At 43.4% G+C, this 21251-nt stretch overlaps 1 protein-coding gene and 3 non-coding genes across 11 annotated transcripts in view; all 4 read right to left on the reverse strand.

Annotated features, from left to right (window-relative positions):
• The window catches only part of TEX14 (testis expressed 14, intercellular bridge forming factor), a 146030-nt gene that overhangs the window by 57183 nt on the left and 67596 nt on the right, over positions 1-21251 (reverse strand). For all 8 annotated transcript variants that reach the window (XM_070478543.1, XM_070478545.1, XM_070478544.1 and 5 more), the window contains exons 3-5: positions 5960-6074; positions 2092-2257; positions 1191-1324 (exon numbers count right to left, since the gene is read on the reverse strand). In XM_070478543.1, the coding sequence (XP_070334644.1) occupies positions 1191-1324; positions 2092-2257; positions 5960-6074 (415 nt within the window). The remainder of the gene's footprint in view (positions 1-1190; positions 1325-2091; positions 2258-5959; positions 6075-21251) is intronic.
• On the reverse strand, positions 7094-7308 carry LOC139039348 (small nucleolar RNA U3). Its single transcript, XR_011492657.1, has one exon. It is a non-coding gene; the product is annotated as a small nucleolar RNA U3 (small nucleolar RNA).
• Positions 13559-13772, reverse strand: LOC139039346 (small nucleolar RNA U3). The gene has a single exon (XR_011492655.1). It is a non-coding gene; the product is annotated as a small nucleolar RNA U3 (small nucleolar RNA).
• On the reverse strand, positions 15809-16022 carry LOC139039349 (small nucleolar RNA U3). The gene has a single exon (XR_011492658.1). It is a non-coding gene; the product is annotated as a small nucleolar RNA U3 (small nucleolar RNA).

Here is a 21251-nt window from a genome sequence, read left to right on the forward strand (position 1 = left end):
TGTTTGCAGCCACTAAGTTTGGGCTTAGTACAACAGATAACGAATACAGATGGTCAAAGTTGGAACAAATCATAAAGAATATCTTGTCCAACTTTCTCATGTTACAGACGGGAAAAAATGGAGCCAGAAAGGGGAAACCTGCTGGCCTGAGGTCACAAAACAGCAGCAGGGACTAGGCTTCGGCTCTGTCACAAGAAATTCAGTTTGCCAAGATCCTAACTCTGGCAGGAGAGGCGGTGGAAGACCTGAACCAAGTAGGGGCTCCAAGGCCGGATGAGGGGTTCAGGTGCTTAAACCTGATAGCCCTGGGAAGACCCTAAAAGGGTTTTTAGTATTGAGTGGCACAATTCATATTTCATTTTTAAGAGGTCATTCTCCACGCTGAGTAAAGAACCAAGATGGGCAAGAGTGGCAGCAAGGAGAGCAGTTAGGAGTAACTGGTCCTTAAGGGAATCACAAACTTATCTCTCATGAAAAGCACCCAGGTCATGAGAAGAAAACCAGGACTTGATGTGCAAAGAATGAGATGCGGGAGCCTGTGAAGGGTGAGATGAGTCTAGCCACCCCAATAACAGATAAAGATGCCATCAGAGAAAGTCACATGGACACAATTTTCCACATATAAATCCTAAGTCAATAAAGCCCAGAAAACGTCAAATAACTCTCCTGAGCATGAAGAGAAGCCTGGATGGAGCCCACCTCTTGCAGCTGTGATGGGGGCTGGGGAGGCTGCCCACCCAGGTGGCAGCAAGTCTTAGGCCAGCTTAAAACAGCCTGAGGAACCTTAAATTAAGCATTTGTGGTCTTTTGCAACCTTACTGATAAAGGAACATGCTTTCCATGATTCTGAGATGACCAAAAAAAAAGCTAGCCAGTTGTTCTGCTGAGAAAGGGTTTTCTGCTGGGCAGCCCTGAGCTGAAAAGTTCCTTCCTTCCCTGCTAACCACATGGTGCTTCCCACTGGAGCCCAGAACTCGTTTCCCCCAACATTCCTGGAAGCGGGGAGCGGGAGTGGATGGCACACTGATGGTTTTCAGAGGCCACATCCTCTCCCTTGAAGCTCACCCCTTTGGGTGGGCAGGTGCTGGAAGGAACTAGTGTGGGGGGACCGAGGTGGCCCAGGCTGCAGGGCCCCCACAGGGAACGCTGGGTGATGCAGAACATCCGACTCTGCTTGCGGCAGCACTCACCCCTGCATGAGGCCCCCAAACCGGGGCAGGCCACTAATGAGCCGCTGAGGGGAGTCAATCTTCTTCAGGAGGTCAGAGAAGCCCTGGATGATGGCCTGCATGTGCGCCGCGCAGCGCTGCATGAACTCCACCATCTGCAACACACAGCAGGGACGGTCAACCCCACACGGCTAACGGCCAGCCTGGCTTTCAGTGGGACCGGAATGGTCTGAGGAGACAGGAGCCCCCCACAGGGAAATCTCTGGCAAGGGAAGGGGCCACGGGATTCCCTAAAGATACGGAATGAGATGATTCCATTTTCAGGGAGCTTATTTGACGATAATTTCCTCCAAACCCTTCATTCAACAAATGAGGAAACTGAGGCAGGAGTATTTTAACCTGTTTCCAAGGCCCAGTAGCTAATGAGCAGGAGAACCTGAGGGAGGGGACTCTGCCCATCTCCCCCTTCCCTCCATGTGCCCAGAACTGTGCAAGTCCTTTATTCTTTCCATTTGTTAGATGATTTAGCCCTCATTAAAACACATCATGCCTGCCAGCATGTGGCTACAGACAAGTTACTTAATGTCACTGCACTTCACTTTCCCCATCTGTAAAATGGAGACAATAAATAGGACCTACCTGAGGGTAGTTGTGAAGATTGAAGGAGTTAATATTTAACTAGTTTAATTCAGAACATCTGATGCAGGGTAAGTGCTAGTTAAGGGTCAGACAAAACCAGAATCGTCCTCTCTCCCCACTGAATGGATGACCAGAAAAACTGACCAAGGCTTTACAGTTGGTTCACTCGCTTCATCCTAGGCATGTGCGCCCAGTACTGATGGCAAGCCCTGTACTGTCCCTGGACCGGCCTCTGGCCCTGCGCTCTGTCACCAGCACGTCTGCAGAGCAGGCCCTCCCTTACCACAGTGCTGCGCTCCTTCCCTGCTGCCAGAGCCCAGGTCTGCGGGTTTCGACCCTTCTCGTCGTGGAGTCGAAGATCACCCCCTGCATCCAGCAGTTTGCTGAGGATCCACTGGTTGCCTGAAAATGCTGCTGCATGGACAGGAGTACTCCCATCAAAGCAGCGGCTGGAGGAGGGGAGGGGTACAATGAGTGTCCATGGAAACACTCCTCCCCTTCCATGGATAACACAGGGCTCCCTTACTGCAAAGGCAACCTTTGGTGATAGGAGACCTGTATGAACACCATTAGTGACACACCAATAACACCGTTAACACTCCCATCTTTATACACCTTTCCCTCTCCCATCATTAACCACCACTGTTCAAGGAGTATTATTTCTCAATTTACAGATGAGGAAACAAAAAGGGCAAAGCCAAGATTCACACCCAGGCATGGATCTGGTTCAAAACCCAGTGTTCTGTCTCCAGTCCCCTGACGCTGGCTGCCCTGAAACCTTCAAGTCTATAGTGCCACGTGGTCAGGCTGGCGAAGCACAGCCTAACCAGAGATCATCTCATGTGAGAATGTCTCTACCTCCTAAGTGCTAAGGTAGAGGCCCACAAACCTTGGCATCAGCAAGGTGGTCAAGCACCTACAACTCAAAAAATGTAACCAAAGCCAATAAACTATCTGAGACATGAAGGGACACCCTTAATGAGATGTGAAGATGTGATATGCAGCTGTGGTTTCCTAACATGGTTGCACATCAGGATCACCTACAGAGCTTGCTTTTTTTTTTTTTTTTTGGCCATGCCAAGCAGCATGCAAGATTTTAAGTTTCCCAACCAGGGGATCAAACCTGAGCTCCCTGCATGGAGTCTGAACCACCAGAGAAGTTCCAGAGCTTGCTCTCTTTAATTTAAAAAGAAACAAAAATGGGAGAAGGAAGGGGGAAAGAAAGGAGAAATTTTTAAAATAATAACTAAAAAAAGAGGAAAAGAAGATAAAAAGAAGAAAGTCTCCCAATTCCAGACCCACAATTCTCTTGCCTAGAGGCAACTACTGTTACCAGTTTTTGTATCCTTCCAGAAATTTTCTATGCACGTACAAGTAGGAATAAGAATATGCTATATTGGGAATTCCCTGGTGGGTCAGTGGTTAGGACTTGGCACTTTCACCACTGCTGAGAGCCTGGGTTCAATCTCCAGCCAGGTAAGATCCCACAAATCACATAATGTGGCCAAAAAACAAGACAAAGAATGCTATATTAACTGTTGCATTTAAATTTTTTCTTTTAACAATATATCTAGGAGAAATTCCAATATGAAAGCATACAGCCACCTCAATTCCTTTTTAATAGCTGCATAGTATTCCAGTATACAGACATACCATATTTATTTAATAAGTCATGGGATATCTGTCAAAAATACAGATATCAGACTATACAGCAGACTGAATCAGAATCTGCAAGCATGGAGTTCAGGAATGTATACTTTCTACAAGTTCCCCAGGTGATGCCAGTGAGGCAGTGGACCATCTCACTGTGAGTTCTCTCCTGTTCTGAGGCCTGATGAGCAGTCCAGCACACTGCACCATGTGAACTGTAACATTCTCCTTGCTTTAAAAATAAATTTGTATATAATGTTTTACAGCCTTCTAATCATTCTTCCCATAAACAGTAAGAGAGCTGGGTAGGAAGAGAGAAGATATTATTTTTTATTTCTCATGAATGCTAAGGAAGAAAGGAATAATATTTCTTATGCCCAACTAACCATACAAGGGAATCCAGGTTCAAGTGGTATCAAAATGTATTGCTTTGTTAATTTATCCTAGAGGCTGAAAACTAGAGGCCCACAGACTGATCTGGCAACCCAGAGGCATTTTTTATTTGGTCCATATAGTATTTTAAAATAAGAATTTAAAGTAATGGACAATATTTAACACTTTGGGGATTTCACAATAAAAGTTGAGATTTTTAGTCTCTTGGAAAATCTGGCCTCCATGGCTTCCTTTTCTGCCCAGTTGATCAGATGCTACTTAGACAGAGCCTGTACCCACTGAACCCACTTAGTCCTGCAGGCATCTGACTCTGTGACCTCAATAAGCCCAGGCCATCACAGCATTTCCATGGAGCCCTTAGGAATACATTCTCCCCCCAGAAATTTCCTTTCACCTTGATGGAAGATATTTTAAAGTACATGAAAGTGTTCCTATCACAAAATGAAAAGCTAAGGGGCCTACCTTCTTCCTCCTGATATTGTCCTTTCCCACCTCCTCCTGTTATGATGGGGATTTCTAAAAAGGGAATTTCTGAATTCTTCAGGTGCTGGGCTCCTGGTCTCAGATTTGTCATTAACACAATGCATCATTATGGACCAGCCATTTAAACTTTCTGGGAGGGTCAGTCCCCTAATCAGGAGTATTAAAGATTATTTTTCTTTTGCTTTTTTACTATTATAATTTTTTTTATTTACTTGTTTTTGCTGCAGAACTGCAGGCAGGGCTATTTCTGAGTTTTGATACAGCAGAGACAGAGTGTATGTGAGTCCAGAAAAATTCTGGAAGGAAACAAAGCAAAATGTTCATTATGTTATCTCTGGGTCACAGAATTCTCATCTTGCAGAGTTTTTCCCTCATACTTTTCCAAGCTTCCAATTTTTTTCCCCTCTAAGTAAACAATCTTATAACAACAAACTTCCAAAATCAGTACTTAAAAAAAAAATACATTAAGTAGGGTCTCCTTATATTAGATATGAAAGGTATTTTATGACTTATGATGTACATATTCTGGCATTCCTGTGAAAATTAGCTGGAATCATGTAAATGCTCAAAATTTGTTTTTGGTTCTGTTCAGTGTAAACCGTAAAAATACCTGCTTTTCCCTGTTACCTGGGAAGGCCCTGGGCAAAGCAAAAAGTCCTACACGGAGAGAAGAAATGTTCACTTTTAGCTGCCTCATTACAGTGTGTTGCTCTTTCATATTAAAATTTGAGGGGACTTCCCTGGTGGTCCAGTGGTTAAGACTTTGCCTTCCAATGCAGGGGGTGGAGGTTCGATTCCTGGTCAGGGAGCTACGATCCCACATGCCTCATGGCCAACGTCAAACAGAAACAGTATTGTAATGAATTCAGTAAAGACTTTAAAAATGGTCCACATTAAAAAAAAAAATTAATTAAAAAAAAATTTGGACCATTACTCAAATTCTTCTAAATCACAACTACAAATGTCATCCTGACAAAGCAATGCCAAGTATCACTGATAGAACTTAGCTGTGGGGTACATTACAGTGCTTTTAAATGAATCATATAAACAATAGTGTGGATGGAACTACACAAGCAATACTTGGTAAAGCAAAGAGTTAGACACTACTGCTCAGAAAACTTTATTAATAGTTTAAAAATCACGTTTCTGTTAATTCCCTGGTGGTCTAGTGGGTTTTTTAAGAGGCTTTTAAAGAAATTGATCAGTAGTGTCTGACTCTGGGACCCCATGGGCTGTAGCCTATCAGGCTCCTCTGTCCATGGGATTTTCCAGGCAAGAGTACTGGAGTGGGTTGCTATTTCCTTCTCCAGGGGATCTTCCTGACTCAGGGATCGAACCCAGGTTTCCCAAATTGCAGGCAAATGCTTTACCATCTGAGCCACAGCACTCTAGTAGTTATGACTCCAGTTTTCCACTGGGGGCCTGGGTTTAATCCCTGGTCAGGGGACTAAGATCCTGCAAACTGTGCGACCAATAAAATAAAGCATGTTTCAATACAAGTGTACAAATGTAGTTCACCAACATAAATTAGTAAAGGTTCCTTTAATATCTTGTTAAATTAGTTTCCAGACACTCCAATTCATCTTTAGTGTGTATTTTCTAGATAGTGATATTATTATACTTACTGATTTGGATCTGCTCCATAATCCACCAGGACATCAACTAATTTTGTAAGGCCTAATAATGCTGCAATGAAAAGGGCTGTCTGGCCCAGGGAGTTAACTGCATCAACATAAATTCCTGCAAAGCAAATATCAGGATCAATGCAAATACAAGAAAAAAATTAAAATTCCTTTATACAGTATTTTTTAATTAAAGGAAAAATGAAAGCCCTCATTACTGATAGTAACACAAAAGGACACAGAATCAACTAGAAGGAAACCAGTGTTTACACACTCAAAATGATACTTCCAGAAAATGCCTACTGAAAACCACACTCCACTACATTAACAAAAGAAAAGGGATGAAAACTGTTCTCAGTCTTCAAACATAAAAAGGGAATTCACGATAAGTTGAGATGTGTACACACAACAAACTTAGCAAACTAAAAAGACACATGATCAAAACACATAAACGTAACTGAAAAATGTCGCTCAGTCCTGTCCAACTGTTTGCGACCCAATGGACTGCAACTTGCCAGTATCCTCAAAATCACTGCAGACGGTGACTGCAGCTGTAAAATTAAGACACTTACTCCATGGAAAAGTTATGACCAACCTAAACAGCTTATTAAAAAGCAGAGACATTACTTTGCCAACAAAGAAAGGTCCATCTAGTAGGCAAAGCTATGGTTTTTCCTGTAATCATGTATGGCTATGAAACCTGAGTACTACTGAAGAATTGATGTCTTTGAACTGTGGTGTTAATTTTGGTGTTGAAGAAGACTGTGAGAATCCCTTCGACTGCAAGGAGATCCAACCAGTCCATCCTAAAGGAAATCAATCTTGAATATTCATTAGAACGACTGATGCTAAAACTGCAATACTCTGGCCACCTGATGCAAAGGACTGATTCCTTGGGAAAAAAACCTGACGCTAGGAAAAATTAAAGACAGGAGCACAAGAAAACGACAGATAACGAGGTAGTTTGATGGGATATCACCGACGCAGTAGACAGAAGTTTGAATAAACTGAGGGAACCGGTGACGAATAAATAACAGCCAATACTAGTAATAACTAACAATAAACACCTCAAGCAAAAAACACTAAAAAAAAAAAAAAAAACCCTACGCGTACAACACCACTTAAGTGATGTCCGAAGCCACTCAGACTACGTCCTCTCCCTCTTCATTTCCAAAAAGAAAATGAAGAACGATCATCAATGGCAAATGGCAGCTGCAGAAGCAACACCAAGAGCCGACTTCACGCTCAGGAGAGAACGCTGTATCTCCTCCTCGTGGTTTCGGGTGCTCTACACGATCAGAGAAACTTCTCTAGTAACGAACTATAGAAATGACCCCTGAAAGTATAGTCTTAACCACGAGACGCTGGTTTTCAAGAGGTGTACAAAAAGCACAAGTATTTTAGTGATGGTGAGTTAAAAAAAAAAAAAAGCACACGTATTATTCTCTCAAAATATACACTGGCATGTGTTTTCTAAAGAATCCTTGCATTACCAAAGACTGAAAAAACTTTTTGAACACTCTCAGCGGTTCAGAGGACATTTCGAACTGCTACTTAATTAACATACGGTTTTTAAGCAGCCAATCACACGCCAGTTATTTCCAGCCCCTCCCCGTTTGTTCCGGCAGACCCGCAGCATTAGGATTACGCAAAAGGCTGACGACTACAGACTGCGCGGCAGACGGAGCCTTCCGCCTCTTTTGAGACTGACGGCCGAAGCAAGAAGGTCTTTCATGAGAGGATCAAGTGGATGGTGAAAGGAACGACCTGAAGCCAAAACCTATTACATTTGCAAACCGCTTTATGCTATGATCAAAAGGCCAAAATAAAAATATTGTTTGGGATTTTTTTCCCCCAAACCAAGGAATTCTTATGTAGATAAAAATTGCCTTTAAATAAGCAGGACCGTACGTCATCCCCCCGGTTAAAGCTTTGGTAGTGTCAGCTACAATCTGGCGCTTGCCATGGGTGCTTGCTATCAACCTCCACAAGGTTTAAATCACGTGCTGCTGACCTTCAACACACCCTGAGGGAGTTCGAGGTGGAGAGCAGAAATGAGGCACTCTGTGCTTGGAGAAAACTGGCAGGACAGGTCCTGAGATAGTTAAGATAGTCTCAGGATCAGACTTTATGAGCCCAATTCGTGTATCTCCTCATAGTTAGAAAAGCACTAAAATCCTTCATGGTGACAACACTTTCTCGTGACTCGCAGAAGCTTCACGAGACTAGCAGAAACTTTCTAAGAAAAAAAAATGTGCTTCATTGAATGTACCCTCCCTTTACCAAAATTACATATATACTGCCTTTCCCCCTGCCTCTATGGAACAGTTTCTCAGAGCTATCTGAAGTCCTATCTCCCAGGCTGCAGTCCTCACATTACCCCAAAGAAAACGACTCGCAACTCTCACGTTGTGTGTTTTTTTAAGTGGAGAGTTACTTCTCAACTGGGCTAAAGATAGCCTTTCTTTAAACAGTTTACCAATTCCGGTTCGGTCTGGCCCACAGGAGTCTACCCAGCCTTATTTTGCACCAAATCCCCCCTCACTTCAGCCATAATGAACCATGTGTGTGCAGGCCTGCTAAGCCACTTCAGTCGTGTCCAACTCTTTGCGACCCTATGGACTGTAGTCTCCCAGCCCCTCTTACTCATCACGTTCCTTTGCACAAGCTGTTCTGCCTGGAATGTTAGAAATGATGGATATTTCATCCTACTCTGGAATATTCAATAAACCAATACAACATGCTGTCTGAGTTGAAATAGTGGGAAGAAGAATAAACTTCCTTTAAAGGTTGAAAAAAAATTGAAAATGAGAAAATATTCAGTGCTGCAGAAGAGGTGGGAACAGGGGACACTTTCCTAAATGCAACTGGAAGTGTGAACAGTTACAATGCCTTTGGAAAGCAATGTAGCAATATTTATTAAAAATTTGACCCAGAAATCCCACTTTGAGTATTAAAAACCCATTATGTAAAAATTTATTGCCAAGTACTTTATCAAAGCATTGTTTCTGGTAAAACAAACAGCCAAAAAGGAAATCTTAATATCTACCAGTACAGGCACAGTTGAATAAATTATGGTACATACAGATAATAAAATATTAGGCATTTAATTAAAATGAATTAGCTCTCTATCAGAATACAGACAGACAAAATGTACTATTAAAAGAGAAAAGCAAAAATCTAAGCAAGCAGGCAACATTGGGGGTTCAATCAATGAGTGGATATGAGCTAAAATGATGGATTTGAGGTACCTAACAGAGTTTAGCAAATAACACCTACTTTATAAATATTAAAAATTAAAATTCCAACACTTTTTAAATTAGTAATGGGATTTAAGCTTAAAAAATAATCCATTTTGGATTTCCTCAGTGGTCCAATGGTTAAGAAACTGCCTGCCAATGCAGGGGACATGAGTTGGGTCCCTGGTTTGGGACGATCCCACACGCTGCAGGGCAACCAAGTCCGCGAACCACAACTCCTGATCTGGCGCTCTGAAACAAGAGACATCACCACAATGAGAAACCTCCATGCCTCAACTAGAGAGGGGCCCCCCGCTCACCACAACTAGAGAAATCTCAGGCACAGCAACAAAAACCCAGCACAGCCAAAAATGGATATAAAAAAATTTTCAAACAATAATCTATTTTGTGCAAGTGATACAGGTGCTGTCAGATGTCCACCACCCTCCCCCCAAGTTGCTGGCATCTGAAATAAAGCAAACTTTTCTTTTCACCAACCTGGCCCATTTACTGGCTTTTGAGCGGCGAGCAGCTGGACCCACACACACACTAGGTGACACAGGTTTAAAGACATGGGTAGCAAGGACTGTGGGGCCCCACTGCATTTCAGGAGAAGCTCTTTAGCCTGGATTTTATGGCATTCTAGAGTCTGGTCCAATTTGCCTTTCAGTGCTTACTTCCTAAAACATCTTGTACATACTCTATCCTTCAGACACACACACACACACACACACACACACACACACACTAAACTAACTGCTATTTGTTCGCTCCTTTGTTGTTTGCTCTCATATAAAATCCCTTTGCTCATATTTATTAAATGAACAACCAAATGAATAAACTTACAGTATCAACTTACCCACTACTTTTTTACCCACTACTACTTTCTTAAGCATTAAAAACAAAACAAGGCAAAACAAACACCATCAGAGAGGGCTCTGAATTTCTTTTTCTTTTTTAAATTTCTGCTGATAGTGATTTTGAATGATTTTGTTGTCTTTTCCTGTTTCTTGAAATAAATATATGAATTTCAAAAAAATGAGAAAAGCAACTTACAGAACATTATAGTGTGATACCAATTTCATAAAGGTTAGCTCTCTAATAAACACACAGGTTTTATTAGCCACCAGGGCTTCCCAATAAAAACATTTTTCTTTAGTATTTATTTATTTAGCTGCACCAGGAGCTTCCCAGGTAGCACAGTGGTAAAGAATCTGCCTGTCAATGTAGGAGGTGCAAGACACTCAGGTTTGATCCCTGGGTAGGGAGGATCCACTGGAGGAGGAAATGGCAACCCACTCCAGTATCTCTTGCCTGGAAAATCCCATGGACAGAGGAGCCTGGTGGGCTACAGTCCAGGGGGCTGAAAAGAGTCGGACATGAGTGAGTGACTGAGTATGCACCCACAACGGGTCTTCATCGCAGCACATGGAATCTTTAGCTATGGTATTTGAACTCTGAGTAGTGGCATGTGGGATCTAGTTCCCTGACCAGGGATAGAACCTGGGCTTCCTGCACCAACAGGGAAGTCCCTGCACCAACTGGACCTACAGGGAAGTCCCAATTTTTCTAATAAAAACATTTTTAACAGGGACTTCCCTGTTGGTCCAGTGGTTAGGAGTCCATGCTTCCATTGCAAGGAGCATGGGTTCACTCTTTGGTCAGGTAATTAAGATGCTGCAGGCCGCACAGCAGCCAAAAACAACAATTTTTTTAAACAGAAAAATAAGTTTTTAAAAAATCACTCAAGAAAGCATGTTCCAGATATTTCCTGAGAAGTGATTTCTTAAAGCCATGAACTCAAGTAGAAAAGTGAAAATAGGACAAAAGTGATCATTAAAAATTTAAGCACAAGGACCAGGGTAAGTGAAACTGCAAGGGGAAACTGGCTTAACTCACTGGCATGAAAATTGAATTGGCTGAATATATGCTGTTGCTGTGGACTTAAAAAAATATTCACAACCTAAAAGTGGAGAGTTGTTTTATGTGGTGGGAAATTTTAGACCTTCCAAGCCGGGGAGACAGCATCTCAAGTGACCCTGAGAGAACTGCTCTGAGGAGGGGAGGGGAGGAGCCAGGTTCTATAGAAGTGTTGCAACAAAGGGCAGGTAGTCTGAATGTCAGAAGATTATTCTTAATTAAAGAAAACCAGGTATCTCAAGTGAAGGAATTTAGTGCTTGCCTAAATGAGGCAAGAGTCTGGGCTCACAGAGACACTCCTTTGATACTCACTTAGCTAACTGGGGCCAGCAGTCTCAGTTCTGAGCTTCCTTGGAGCTCACCACGGGGAGTGGCTGTGGTCTGACGGCTGCTCAACGGATAGCAGATGTTCTTCCTGAGTGTCCTCAGGACTCACAGCTCACATCTGTGGGGGCTGCGATTGCTGGTGACTGTGACATCCTTGTTTACTTATATGACAGGAAATACTTTATTTCTCACTGTTTATCTCTCTTCTTCTTTTCTTGGCTGCACTTGACTTGTGGGATCTTAGTTCCCCAACTAGGGATTGAACCCTCGGCAGTGACAACGCGGAGTCCTAACCTGTGGTCGTTGTTGTTCAGTCTCTCAGTCGTGTCTGACTCTGCAACCCCAGGCTTCCCTGTCCCTCACCACTCCTGCTGGGGTTTGCTCAAAGTCATGTCCATTGAATCGGCGATGCCATCCAACCATCTCTACCAGGGAATTCCCTGAATATAAGCACTTAAATAAGAGCAGTTTTCGAAAGGCATTACTACCTCCAACAGGAAAGTAAGCCTGATTTTACCTAAAGGGAACAATATATAATATTCAGTAAAATTAAGAGATTTTGCTGATTTCTCTAGCTCAAGGTGCAATGACAAAGGTAATGTATTAACAGCCCCAGCATAAAGCTAGAGTAGCTTTCGAAGATAGATGTCAGGAAAAATACATGATCTATTAGCCTGAAATAATTTAAAAGGGAGGTTCAAAAGAAAAATATTTAGATGAAGAAAATAAAAATATCAGCATACTCTACTAAAAAGGCTGATTTTAAATTGCACTTAAAGGGGGCAAAGAAACCATTTTAAAACAACTAAGGATATATCAAAATTAAGTTTAAAGCTACTTTGAATCCATTTTCCTTGCAATTTCCTATCCTATTACTCATAATAGATCGGTGTGTCAGCTAATTTGAGTATCAACGCCCAGACTGCATATGTATTTCCCTGTAGCCTGTGGGAAACGCTCAGTGACTTCAGTCGTGTCTGACTCTTTGCAACCCTATGGACTGTGTAGCCCACCAGGCTCCTCTGTCCATGGCAGTTCCCAGGCAAGAATCCTGGAGTGGTTTGCCAAGTCCTCCAGGGGATCTTCCCCACCTGTGGGTCAAACCCGCCTGCATTGCAAGCTTATCCTTTACCTCCTTGCATCATATTCCAAACCTAATCTATCTAGGAAAAGGCAAACCACAAAAACCCTTCACTCGAAAAATCAAATGAAGGATACTTCAATACCCATTGAACAGGCAGGAGAAAAAAAGGCTCAGCTACTAGAGATAGACAAACTTCACCTCCAGAAATACATGAAATGACCACCGAAAAATAAGACACTAGCAGAAAAATCTACTTAACCACATAAAGAACATATGTATGGAAACCACATATGGGGAAACAATGGAAACAGTAAGAGATTTTACTGGGGGGGGGGGGTCCTAAATTACTGCAAATGGCGATGGCAGCCATGAAATTAAAAGACTTGCTCCTTGGAAGAAAAGCTATGTCCAACCTGGACAGCATATTAAAAAAGCAGACATTACTTTGCCAACAAAGGTGCATCTAGTCAAAGCTACGGCTTTTCCAGTAGTCATGTATGGATGTGAGAGTTGGACTGTAAAGAAAACTGAGTGCCGAAGAATTAATGCTTTTGAACTGTGGTGTTGGAGAAAACTCTTTAAAGTCCCTTAGACTGCAAGGATATCCAAACGGTCCATCCTAAAAGGAAATCAGTTCTCCTGAATATGCATTGGAGGCACTGACACTGAAGCTGAAACTCTAATACTTTGGCCACCACCTGATGCAAAGAAATGACTCACAGGAAAAGACTCAGATGCTGGGGGAAGTTGAAGGAAGGAGGAAAAAAGGGCACAAGAGAATTAGATGGTTGGGTGGCATCACTGACTCAGCGGACATGAATTTTGAATAAACTCTGGGAGCTGATGGTGGACTGGGAGGTCCAGTGTGCTAGAATCCATGAGTGCAACTGAAGTGAAGAAAACAACTCACATAACCTGTCCTGCCACTAAGAAGATAAACACAATCAAAGACAGGTATCAATAGCCCTAAATACTACAAATAGAAAGCAGAGAAAAGTAAACAGCATATAACTTAAAGCAATTATAAACAAAACCACTCAGATGGTGTCCTCTCCCTCTTACTCTCCTAAAGGAAGAGAAGAACGATCATCAAAGGCCAATGGCAGCTGCAGGAGCAACACCAAGGACCGGCTTCACGCTCAGGAGAGAACACTACATCTCCTCCTCATGGTTTCGGGTGCTCTACACGATCAGAGAAACTTCTCTAGTAACAAACTATAGAAATGATCCCTGAAAGTATAGTCTTAACCTCCATCCCCCAGCTGCTGCTAGGTCCATGCTAGCCGTGCACTTTTCACTGAGGGCAACGCAGTTTCCCCACCATTTTGCCATTTTTCCTTCTACTGGGAAAAAAACAGAAAGAGCTCTTGCAATACAGTTTTCAAATGCGGTCACTTATCAACTCATTTGACTATTTTCACTGAAAATGTAACTTAAGTTTTTAAAAAAATCAAACTTAATTTACATAATACAGAGTGACAGCCAATCACAACCCCAGTCATTAAAGCCCAGGGGGCATTCGCGGCACACATTGACTAAAGCCGCCCCGCCCCTGAAAGCTGTACAGGAAAAGGGCGGGTCTCCGCCTTTGCTCCTGAGAACCTAGCTGATCCCACTGATTACTCGATCTTAGCGGCTGCATTCAAGCCTGTCCAAGAAGTTAGACTTTCAAACTCTCAGAAGAGGTTCCCACGACTGAGGCAGAGACGGGGACTGGGTGGCTGACAACCAGCGCTGGAAAATAGAACCTTTGGGGGTTTTGCCATAGGACTGCACTACCTGTTCACACTTTCTGAATTTTTAAAATAAAGCTGACTCCTGTCTTTGACATCATGTCTTCCCCCGACAAATACCTGAGTGCCAACTATGACAATACTAGCTACTATTCATTGTGAGTTTGCCAGCACCAGTCATCATTTTAAGTGCTTTAACTATGAGACCAATACAAGTATAATCATCCCATTTTTATGGATGGGGGAACTAAGGCACAGAAAGGCCTCAGGTAACTGGCCTGAGGTCTGTCAGTAGCAGAGCTGGTAGGTGTCACCCAGCTCTGCTTTCTATGTGCTAAAGATTACTCTAGGTGCTGGGCAAACAGAGGTCCTCACTCACAAAAAGCTTACACCCTGGTAGGGGAGAGAGATGACAATTACCCAAGAGGATGAGATGATGAGGCATGCAGAGGATGATAAGAGTTCAAACAGAGAGGGATTTGACGGCCACTTCAGATTTGGGTGCTCAGGGAAGGCCTCTCTTTGGAGGCTGCAATAAGTGGAGAAAACAATGAATACGATGTCCCAAAGAAAGGAGCAAGGTTGTGTGTTCCAGCGACTGGAAGACAGCTAGAGAACACAGGGTGGGAGCAGGAGCAGGCAAGCCGGTGTCTGAGGATTTTCTAGGCAAGTCCAGCTCCCGGGGAGTCTGGATTCTAAGTGTGAGGGAAGCCATTGAGAGGCTGGAAGCTGCGAAGACCAGTTCTGAAGTCACTGCAAGCAAGGTGTCTGAAGGAGAGATCCTGGTGGCTTGCAAGGAAGAAGGAGAAACGGGGGCTGCTTTGGAAATTCAGTTGGTAGGATGGGACTCCTTGCTGCAGAAGGAGGGGTGGGGTGTCGGAAAGAGGTCTCAATGATTGACATGTTGGTTTGCACCTGAACAACTCAATGGATGTTGCTGCTACAGCAAAGACGAGAAAGAGGGATTTCTCATTTAAAGGAGGAGCATTCTCACAATGGGGGAAAGAAGCGCTCGCCTACTGTCCTTGCTTTATCTGATTTCACCCTTAATGGCAGCTCTATGTGTTGATGTATTAGTATTACGTTTACATAGAGAGACAGACTGGGGTCAAGGAACTTCCCAGGACCCCGCAACTAGTAAATAACAGACCAAGGAATATTCCAGAGCATAAACTGCTCCTCTCACAGCCCCCAGTATTTAAAGAGGGCCAAGAACTAATTTATGCTTACAATGAAAGCTTGGCCACTATAGATCCATAAAGAGAAACTCATGGAATAACTACATAGATTTAATAGCAATGAGAGTAAAGGATAGAGAAAAAACTGTCATACAGCTCACATGACATACAGACAAATATGACTGGAACGACTTAGCGCACACACACACAGCTATAAAAAGGTAAACCCTTACATGCTGTGACAAAGGCCACTGGCAATAAGATACATCTTACATAAAGGATAAGACTGTTACAGAACTAAAATGGGTAAATAGAGTAACAAGCACTATAAATGACTCACTCTTTTTAGAAAGACATCAATTACAACCAAAACCACTCAGACAGTGTCCTCTCCCTCTTACTCTCCTAAAGGAAGAGAAGAACGATCATCAAAGGCCAATGGCAGCTGCAGGAGCAACACCACGGACCGGCTTCACTCTCAGGAGAGAACACTACATCTCCTCCTCATGGTTTCGGGTGCTCTACACGATCAGAGAAACTTCTCTAGTAACAAACTATAGAAATGATCCCTGAAAGTATAGTCTTAACCTCCATCCCCCAGCCGCTGCTAGGTCCATGCTAGCCGTGCACTTTTCACTGAGAGCAACGCGGTTTCCCCACCACTTCGCCATTTTTTCTTCTACTGGGAAAAAGCAGAAAGAGCACTTGCAATACAGCTTTCAAATGCTGTCACTTATCAACTTATTTGACCATTTTCACTGAAAATGTAACTTAACAGTTTTTAAAAATCAAACTTAATTTACATAATACAGAGTGACAGCCAATCACAACCCCAGTCATTAAAGCCCAGGGGGCATTCGCGGCACACATTGACTAAAGCCGCCCCGCCCCTGAAAGCTGTACAGGAAAAGGGCGGGTCTCTGCCTTTGCTCCTGAGAACCTAGCTGATCCCACTGATTACTCGATCTTAGCGGCTGCATTAAGCCTGTCCAAGAAGTTAGACTTTCAAACTCTCAGAAGAGGTTCCCACGACTGAGGCAGAGACGGGGACCGGGTGGCTGACAACCAGCGCTGGAAAACAGAACCTTTGGGGGTTTTGCCATAGGACTGCACTACCTGTTCACACTTTCTGAATTTTTAAAATAAAGCTGACTCCTGTCTTTGACATCATGTCTTCCCCCGACAAATACCTGAGTGCCAACTATGACAATACTAGCTACTATTCATTGTGAGTTTGCCAGCACCAGTCATCATTTTAAGTGCTTTAACTATGAGACCAATACAAGTATAATCATCCCATTTTTATGGATGGGGGAACTAAGGCACAGAAAGGCCTCAGGTAACTGGCCTGAGGTCTGTCAGTAGCAGAGCTGGTAGGTGTCACCCAGCTCTGATTTCTACGTGCTAAAGATTACTCTAGGTGCTGGGCAAACAGAGGTCCTCACTCACAAAAAGCTTACACCCTGGTAGGGGAGAGAGATGACAATTACCCAAGAGGATGAGATGATGAGGCATGCAGAGGATGATAAGAGTTCAAACAGAGAGGGATTTGACGGCCACTTCAGATTTGGGTGCTCAGGGAAGGCCTCTCTTTGGAGGCTGCATTTAAGTGGAGAAAACCACATCAACGAGCAGGACTACTCTTCGCTGTGCTGTTTAGGTTTTTAGGTTTCTCCTTCTTGATGCAGAGCTCGGGCTCTAGAGCACTTGGGCTTAGTTGCTCTGTGGAGGTTGCAAAAAACCATGTTTTTTCCTTCTAACACTTGCAATGAGACTTCTTAAAAGAATCGCATTCTTGCTCCTCTCTATAGAAAGGCATGGTCACTTACTGCTTACTTTGTACAGGTTCACCTGGACTACCTGTTCTTTGGTGAACTTTATGTAAATATTAATCTTTATTTTTTAAAAAATCATTTTAAAACTTATTTATTTTTGGTTGCCCAGGTTATTTGTTGCTGCGCTCAGGGTCTTGAGATGTAGTGAGTGGGGTCTACTCTTCGTTGTCTCTTGTTTTGGAGCATGGGCTCTGGAGGTGGGGGTGGGGTTCACTAGTTGTGGCACACAGGATTTAGTTGCCCTTGGCATGAGGAATCTTCCTGGACCAGGGATGGAACCTGTGTCTCCCCTGCCAACACTGTACCACTATACCACCAGGGAAGCCCTCAGTATGTCATTTTGATGTACGATTCTTTGAAGAAGGTATGTAACTGTGTCTTTAACTTCTAGTTGCTTTCTGAGAATCTGATTCTCAAGTTATAACCTTCAGACTTCTGGGTTAAAGTAAAATTTTTGTTTCTTTTTGACACTGAATTGAAGTTTCGTCAACAAACCAACCCCCAAGCAACCTTACCACTTGACATATCTTTCAGATCTCGTCTTTCTCTATCATCACTACCATCATCTCCCAGGTAGATGAATGCAGTATGTGTTTCACTGGGCCTTACACTTGGCACCCCACCCCTCCCCAGAAGCATAATCACGACATAGCTTTTATTTATTTTTTATTAATTAATTAATTTACTCATTTAATTTTTGACCGTGCTTGGTCTTCCTTGCAGCATGGGGGTTTCTGTAGTTCCAACGAGCAGGGGCTATTCCTCGTTTGGTGTGCAGGCTTCGCCTCTCGATGAAGAGCACAGGCTCTAGAGGACACAGACTTAATTGCTCTGTGGCATGTGGAGTCTTCCCAGAGCAAGGGTGGAACCTGTGTCCCCTACATTGGCAGGTGGGTTCTTAGCCACCGGTCCACCAGGGAAGTCCCGCCACGTGGCTTTTAGAGTGACCTTCAAATGTACAGCTGATGTACACTCTCTTTCAACACTGCCCACCACCTTTTACTAAACTCTGCCTTCTGTCATTCCTCTTCTGGGCTAAAGTCCTGTGGGCTTCCCAGGTGACGTTAGTGGTCAAGAATCTGCCTGCCAATGCAGGAGACATCAGAGACGAGGGGTTCGATCCCTGGGCTGGATGATCCCCCCCCCACCCACCCACCCAGAGGAGAAAACTGCAACCGACTCCAGTGTTCTTGCCTAGAGAATCCCAAGGACAGAGGAGCCTGGCGGGTTACGGTCCATAGCGTCACAAAGGGTCAGACAAGACTGAAGTGACTTAATATTCACACACATGTCCTATTTCCTTACCTTGAACTGAGATATGGAGAAATAAATCACCACAAAGGACAGGAAGAGAAGTCCCCCTACATGTGTCCTGGCTGACAGGAGAGTAGAGAAGGGGAAAGTAACTGTTTCAATACCCTTGGTCGGCCCACCCCAAGCATGAAAATAAACCCTCAAATCATATGACCCATAAATTCAATCAGGAAGCTAAAACACCAAACTGCATCAGACAAATTTTCCTTCATTTCAAAGAAAAATCACACTTTAGGACGTCCCTGCTGGACCGGTGGTTAAGACTCCACGCTTCCACTGCTGAGAGAGTGGGTTCCATCCCTGGTCAGGGAACTAAGATCCCATAGGGCACATGGCATGGTCAAAAGAAAGAAAAATTACAGCTTACACAAAAGTTAAGTAGGGGAAAAAAAACGCAACATCTATTACATAGGTTAAAAAGTATTGGTGCAATTTGAACATGTGAAAAAAAAAAATACAGAAAACAGCCCCAGTTAGGAAGCATTTAACAGGAGGCTTCCAGTGTGCTGTTTTGGATCTATCAGGAATCCTCTGTTCCTTATTAATTCCTGAATATTCAGGAATTAAGAGGAGAGGCAAGCCTCCCCCCGGGCTGAGGAATCCAGGCATCTCCTTCCTTAGTTTTTCAATACGGTGCTAAGCACCCTCTTCCTTCTTATGAACCTTATGGTAAAAAGTGATTGTTTACAGCTCTCTCTCTTTAATATGGATCACCTTATGTTTTGTAAGTCTGGAATTTTAACCTTTATCTTTGCTGAGAATGACTACCTTGTAAGACAGTATATATGCCCACACCATGTTGATTAAAACACCTTTGCTCCATCAGAGCTTTGGTCCCCGTGTCTTTCTTTCCTTTCTCTGTTTCAGGCTAATTCCTTGGAGCGCGGAGGCCTGCTGAGCTCACTTTCTTGCCTGGGCTTCTAAGACCCTCTCGAGAAGGCACGCTGTGCCTTCACCCGCCTCGAGAGGGCGCCTGGTGCCTACGTGCAGCAGTGCAAGCTCTAAGCAAAGGGCTTTATTGGCTCTCTGCGTAAACCAGGGGATATCAGCCTCTTTCTCTTTTACTTTCTTATCGTCGATTCCGGACCACCAGGTTCCGGTCCATTTAAGGACCACCAAGCCCCTACTGGCAAATATTCATCTACCTTCTGGGTAGTAACAGGGGACGAAACCACTCATAAAGAGTCCCCTCCCTCGTACCCTTCCCGAGGAAATGAAGAGTCATCAGCGGCAAGTGGCAATTAGCAGCAACAAGAGCTGACTTGACACTCAGAAGAGAATGTACCTCCTTGTGGAATTCAGATTTCGAGGGCTCCACACAGAAACGTCTCTAGTAACAGCAAATTATAGAAATAATAACTCCTAAAACCAGTCTTGACTTAACATGGCAACCTCCATTGGGTCCATGGCAGCCACACACTTTTTATTAATGGCAGCATTTTCCAACATTCCTCTTATTTCAGAAATACCATATAAATGATTTTCAAACTGTTGGTACCAAACCAAACTTGGGTTCACATGCAGTAAAGCCAATCTACTGACACAGGCTGTGGCGAAGAAAGGCACAGTGTTTATCCCAGAGCACCAAGGAGTTTGGGCCTTTTAAGCACTGGCTACCTAGCCACCTTTTCATACTGTCCAAGTCAAAGCTATGGTTTTTCCAGTAGTCATGTACGAATGGGAGAGTTAGACCATAAAGAAGGCTTAGGCCCGAGGAATAAAGGCTTTCAATCTGTGGCATTGGAGATAACTCTTGAGAGTCCCTGGGACTGCAAGGAGATCAAACCAGTCCATCCTAAAGGAAATCAACCTTAAATATTCACTGGAAGGACTGATGATGAAGCTGAGGTTTCTGTTCTCTGGCCACATAAGGGGAAGAGCTGACTCACTGGAAAAGACCCTGATGCTGGTGAAGATTGTAAGCTAAAGGACCAGAGGGAGGCAGAAGATGAGCTGGTCAGAGAGCATCAGTGACTCAGTGGGCACGAACCTGAGCAAACTCTGGGAGAGAGCAGAGCTCGGAAGAGCCTAGGCAGGCTGCTGCCCATGATGGTCCAACGAGTCAGACAAGTCAGGTATGTATGAAAGAACATGCACCTCAACTCCTAACAAAATCAAAAAATTACTTAAATGTGGTTTCCATTGTTCATGACGAAACTACTGTTTCTATAATACTTTAATAGTATTTCTACAGCACTACTTCTACCGTACTTCCAGGTCATGCACTAAACCCCTTACATGGATCACACCATTTAATCTTCAAAATAACCCTAAAAATACAGAGAAAATGGAAATTTATGTAAAATAAAAGTAATCAAAAACTGTCAGGGAATGTTTAACAGGAGGATTCCTACCTACTGTTTCTCATAAATCAGTTTCTGGCAACAGAACTGAGTGGAATGGCATGCCTCTCCCAGGACTGAGGTCATAGAATGAGACATGCATGAATGTCCTTCAATAAACATTCTCCTCATGACAAAACTGCTTAGTCACGACCCTCTTTCTTGAGATATGGATTGTCTTCTGACCTTATGACCATTGTTAATTCCTTGTTGCCTTGATAACCATTGCTGTACATTTGGTTTTCTCATCTTTATCATTGTCAAAAGAAATCCCTTGTACAACAGCCTATATATACTCACAGAGATCATTAAAACACCCTTGC

This window comes from Odocoileus virginianus, chromosome 17, assembly GCF_023699985.2.
Source record: "Odocoileus virginianus isolate 20LAN1187 ecotype Illinois chromosome 17, Ovbor_1.2, whole genome shotgun sequence".
Taxonomy (NCBI): Eukaryota; Metazoa; Chordata; class Mammalia; order Artiodactyla; family Cervidae; genus Odocoileus; species Odocoileus virginianus.